The sequence below is a fragment of the Erigeron canadensis genome, chromosome 5, assembly GCF_010389155.1.
Source record: "Erigeron canadensis isolate Cc75 chromosome 5, C_canadensis_v1, whole genome shotgun sequence".
NCBI lineage: Eukaryota > Viridiplantae > Streptophyta > Magnoliopsida > Asterales > Asteraceae > Erigeron > Erigeron canadensis.
In genome coordinates, this window is record NC_057765.1 from 2,592,864 (window position 1) to 2,598,863 (window position 6,000).

General features: G+C 32.3%; 1 protein-coding gene across 1 annotated transcript; it reads left to right on the top strand.

The window, feature by feature from the left end:
- Positions 1-130: 130 nt before the first annotated feature.
- On the top strand, positions 131-1,889 carry LOC122599718 (glucan endo-1,3-beta-glucosidase 5-like). The gene is made up of 2 exons (XM_043772271.1): positions 131-474; positions 658-1,889. Exons 1-2 carry the CDS (start codon positions 131-133, stop codon positions 1,805-1,807), a joined length of 1,494 nt encoding a protein of 497 aa, XP_043628206.1. The 3' UTR covers positions 1,808-1,889.
- The last annotated feature ends 4,111 nt before the right edge of the window (positions 1,890-6,000 follow it).

Below are 6,000 nucleotides of genomic sequence, written 5' to 3' on the forward strand. Positions count from 1 at the left end.
GGCATCCAATCCCTTTTTTAACTTTTATGCAATTCCTTGCCTTTACACAAAGTTCCTTAAACTCTATAAGTTTTATATCTGCAAATGTTTGTTATCTGCAAAACATCTGTAACATTTCATTCCCACAAACATGAGATCATGCAACTCATCTTTTTTGTGGGGCTTGGTTTTCATTTTCGTACTAAACACAAAACTTTTGTCGGTTCAAGGGTTCGGGGTTAACTGGGGTACACGTGCATCGCACCCTTTGCCACCCAATATCGCAGTGAAGTTAATGAAAGATAATGGGTTCAATAAAGTTAAACTTTTTGAAGCTGAGCCTTGGGTGTTGAACGCACTTAGAAACTCGGGAATTCAGGTTATGCTTGGTATTCCGAATGATTTTCTAGCTCCGTTGGCAAGTGGAGTTACGGTTGCTGAAAATTGGGTGGCGACAAATGTATCCGCATATGTTTCACGTGGAGTCGATATAAGGTTGGTTTTACATATGGTTTAAGCATTCCATATAGTAACTCATATTGTATATCCTAATATCCATGAATGGATATGCTGAAATATAAAAAATTGGATCATACATAGAAATATCATAACACTTTTCTGATTTATATTCACGAAACATAATAAAACACAACTTTGTTGTAAAAAACATTTTGTTAGGTATGTAGCAGTTGGGAATGAACCATTTCTGAAGACATACAAAAACATGTTCACAAATGCAACTCTCCCAGCACTTCAAAACATTCAAGCAGCATTGATCAAAGCCGGTTTAGGCCGGCAAGTCAAAGTCACTGTCCCACTAAACGCGGATGTTTACGATAGTGGTTCAGGCGTTCCATCAGAAGGCAATTTCCGGGCAGACATCCATGGTCTCATGATCTCCATTGTTCAGTTTCTAAGTGACAATGGAGCTCCTCTCACCATGAACATCTACCCTTTCCTTAGCCTCTATGCCGACCCACATTTCCCTGTAGACTTTGCTTTCTTTGCGGGAACGAATGCCCCAGTTGTTGATGGCCCAGTTTCTTACACCAACGTGTTTGATGCCAATTATGATACCCTTGTTTGGGCACTCGAAAAAAATGGGTTTGGGTCGATTCCCATCATTGTTGGGGAGATAGGGTGGCCCACTGACGGTGACAAGAATGCGAATCTAGAATATGCTAGAAAGTTTAACCAAGGGTTGATAAGTAGACTTAATCAAGGACAAGGGACTCCTAAGCGTAAAACACCACCTGATGTTTATTTTTTTGGACTTATCGACGAGGATGTGAAAAGCATAGAACCCGGGAATTTTGAAAGGCATTGGGGTCTTTTTAATTATGATGGGACAGTTAAATATAATCTTGACTTGGGACGTAATAAGACTCTGGTCCCAGCTAAAGGGGTCCGATACTTGCCAAGACAGTGGTGCGTGTTAGCACCAGGGGCAAGTGAAACGGACCCTAACTTAGCTGACAGTATTACGTATGCTTGTACATATGCAGATTGTACAAGCTTGGGTTATGGCTCGTCTTGCAATGGTTTAGATGCTAGAAGTAATGCATCGTATGCGTTTAATAAGTATTTTCAAACATTTAATCAACAAAAAGGATCGTGTGATTTTCATAATTTGTCAGCCATAACGAGAATACAACCAACAACAGGGAAAGCGAACTGTATATATGAGATTCAGCTTGACCTTGGAAAACACGTGAAGGCACGTAGTCCAGGGAAGTCTGCGGCAGCTTCAATGTGGAGATTGCAAGATTTCAGCTGCTCTGCCATTGCTGTGTTTCTTTTATTGTTGATCGTTGGATGGGTTTCATGAGTGATTTCGGTTTTGAATCTTGCATCATTGTATATCTACTTTATATTTCATTTGATTTGATTTATGAAATGGCCCATAATGATCTCTGAATATTAAATGGAGTGTTCATTTTGGTAATTAGTAGAGTTACCTATTATAAGTGCCTGATATTTCAGACCATAACCCGACCCAATTATGTAGCAACATTTGTGTTTATTTTGGTTATATTTTATCCCGAATACTAATAGGTTAAATGGGTAGAATTTATAAACAGGCCAAAAAAATGACACAGGTCGATTGAATCAAACATGCCAAAATTTCCCCATAACTAGAACCACCTCAATCAATTTTTCCGAAATTGGTGGAATAGAGTGTGTGCAAGCTGAATCAGCTTGTTATCCAACCCACCCATTTTGATATCCCTGCTATATCATGATGCTAAACTTGTTTCTTGATAAATTACGAGGGAACGTATACTTTTCTATAGTATATTAAACACAGGAACTTATATCTTTTACAACGAGAAAATACGAAGCATGAAGGTTTAGATTCCAACGAACTGCAAGCCATCGTTCTAAGGAGAGAAGAATTCTCCAAGACTCCATCTTGTTTCCTTATGATGTGGCCCAGATTGTTACAGAAGCTCTTATAGAACTTCAACATAATATTTATGAACAAAGGAACAGACACACACACACACATGCACGAATCAAGAACAAGCATGCCAGTAGGGGGCAAGAGGGGCAAATGCCCTACCGAAAATTTAAATTTTGCTATAGATTTTTAAACTTTTTCTCATGGACTTTTAAATTTTCCCCCTTTGGATTATTTTTCTGTAGGTTTTGTTGAATTCCCCCCTCTTGAATTTTTTTCCCTGGTAGTCTATTGTAAAAATGGTTGATAGGTCATGCTCGCTGGGCCGAGCTAGCTTGGATACTAGGGTTAGTAGATTGATGAGTCTGAAAAAATCCCAAAAGGTATTAATAAATTTGTTTACATAATGTTTATTACAACTCTTCAACAATTTAGTTTAATTTCACTTCTTTTTTCAATTTATGTAACAAAGAATTAGTACGAATTTCTCTTACTTTGACGCAATTAAAATCACATACGTCGCATTTGGACATAAAAGCCACATCTGGTTTCATGTTAGGACATGATGTTCGTTTAAAGTATACAAACACAACTAGTTATGGCTATGGTCATTCAATCTGGTATTTTTTTTTTTTGAACGGCAAATATTTACTCATCTATCTAATCGACCATAAATGGATATAGATGAACTTCATAGATAAGTTTTATAGATATAAATGTTTAGAGATTCGATCACATCACATTTCTACCAGTAGACACAATATTTTTACTCTTGGTTTTTGATCTATAACTATACAACTTTTTTATAAATGTAACGGTTTGATTTTTTACTCGTTTTTTAACTATGCTATTTCATAGAACTATACTACTATAGAAGTGAAAAAAAACAAAGGGCCACTTCCCCACTAGTCAATACAATGACATATAAATTCGGCCGCCAAAAAGGGCCGAGCCCACAATCAACAAGTGTAAAAAGCTCACCGTTGAAGTCAATTTTTGGGCCCCAATCATTTTGATTGAACCCAAACCATTTAGCCCCCACCACGTCTATAAAAGCCTAGCCGTAAATTCACAAGGAGAGTGACCCATGCAATGAACCATAGCGTTGTAAGTTGTAACTATATATAACCACTTGATTTAAACAACTTTTTTAGTGTCGTGTAACATAAAACCATGTTCTGGCTCGGTACCCGGTTTTCATTATGCGGACGATAAAGAGTTTTGATAATGTCAGTTTTAGTGTAAAATTAATATGAACATTTGGGATAACTTTTTCAATCTGTTTTTTGTTAGTTAAAACGATAATAAAGAAATTAAATAGTAATTTTGTTTTGTATAGTTTCAAACTTTAGATTATTTAAGGGTCCATACCCGTATTTAAAACCATTTGGATTAATTTAAGTCGTTCCGTACGAATCCATAAAAACTAGCATTAAAGTAATACCAACACTTTTGATAAATAAGTAAGATAAAGTATAATACATATATCTTAAAATACATATATAAAAAAAAATCTAAATTCATAATTGAAAAAGTATGAACCTTTATATGACGTTCAATTTTTATTTAGAGTGTCATATACATCATTTAACTTTTTAAAAATTTATTTTATTTTAATCAATTTAAATTATTATTATTTTCTTATTTAAGTTTTTAGACATTAATAATTAATGTATTTCATGATATAATTCTGGAAACTAAGATTTTTATATTTTACATCATTGTTATTAAATTATATTTTGGTATAGTACTAAATTTTAGACCCGTGTCTAACACTGGACACGGAACTTACGATATCTATCAATATTAGATCTTGATACATTTAAGTCATCAAAACTTATAATTTTGAAAATATAAGGTTCTAATTGTTATACTTTGCAAGTTGTAGTGCAATAATCACGGATTCGTCACTCTCATTATTAGCTGAGACATATTGATGGAATTTTTTGTCGTAGTCATTACACAAAACACATGCAACAATAATTCCTCCATTATAGAATTTTTTTAACCAGTTATACTCACAATGTGATATTATTATGAAAGATAATTAAGATTGTAAATATAAACATCTTTGTGATCCTAATAGCACAATTACTCTTAAAATTTTAATATATTTACTTTAAGTTTTACTGTATTTATTTTTAATTAATTAATTTTATGTTTATGTGATAAAACAGACTATTAGATATATATATATATCAGTTATTATTCTATTAGATATATTAACTAATATTATTTATTTATTATATTAAAATTATTGGGTAAAAAGTGTAAATTTGTGATGGAAAATAAAAAAATGTAAATTTGTGATGGAAAACAAAAAAGTGTAAATTAAAGTTAAAATTGAAAACAAATGTCAACTTTAAAAATCAAGAGCCATGCTTGTTCGATAAGTTATTAGAGCAACACGTACTGTGTTTTAGTATAATAAAAAGATCATATAACGAATAAATTTTGTTTATAAGGATTTTTTTTATAGAATTTTTATCACATAGCGTTTTTATTAAATCAATGTTTAGAAAACTGGACCGGATGTCAAACCGTACTTCTTAATGAAGAACTAAAAAAACAAATATGAAGTCTATAGTAAGTTATCACAATTATATATCAAAAAAATAATTGTATGAAAATTGCAATAATATTATGCATAATTTTAAGTTAAATTAACACAACATGCGATATATAGATTAAAAATTAACATTTTAGTGTATAACTAAATTATTCGAGCAAAACATTAAAACACAAGTACAATGACAATGTAGACATATCCGGATGAATGAAAGACATCCACAGAAATGAAACTCTTACTTAGCGAGACCTCTAATAGATGATGTATTCATTTTTTCAACTGCCTGGTCACTGTTAACTGAAATCTAAATGACCACTAATGTAACTTTATTTTTTTTAGTGGTTTATTTCTTACCTGGTTAAATCTTTGTCAACTCATGATATTATAAAAATTTAACATGCCATTAATTATATACGTTTTTCGCATATTATGCGGGTAATAATCTAGTTATTTATATACAAGACGTGTTGAACATTATATTATTTGACATTGTAATATCAAAAGTTTTCCAAAATTATCTATACTCTTTTATAAAAAAAAAAACTGACCCATCCAATCTTTAATTTCAGAACCTGGTACTTATAATTTACCCAACATCTTAATACATTTTTATTTTCATTTTATAGACTGTGACTAAAATGTCCTTAAAAAATTTCAACCTCTATCTCTCACTCACGTAGAAACAAATTGAAAAAAATACGTAATTCACAATTCATCCCCTTCCTCCTCCCTTTCACATCCCACCGCAAAATATTATCACATCGTCGACCGTAATAAAATTATTTTTACGTTAATAAACACACTGTCACCGACTCACTGCCGCTGTATTGCGTGAGCATCCATCTATTATATTTATATGTGTACTTAATTACCAATTAGGGATATTTTATTATGTACTTAACTTTTTTTTTTTTTTGAAAGGTATTATGTATTTAACTAAATCAACCTTTTTAATGGTAGAGGCCTAAATCCCTAGCTAGAGGGACCAACAATTTGGATTCAGATTCAAAGAACATATTGTCTCATTCTCCTATATATTATAATGTTCATA

Excerpts from the sequence above, each read along its gene's own strand:
- LOC122599718 (XM_043772271.1), top strand. The coding sequence starts at position 131 with ATGAGATCATGCAACTCATCTTTTTTGTGGGGCTTGGTTTTCATTTTC. Across the intron at positions 475-657 it reads TCACGTGGAGTCGATATAAG|GTATGTAGCAGTTGGGAATG; the intron begins GTTGGTTTTACA and ends ACATTTTGTTAG.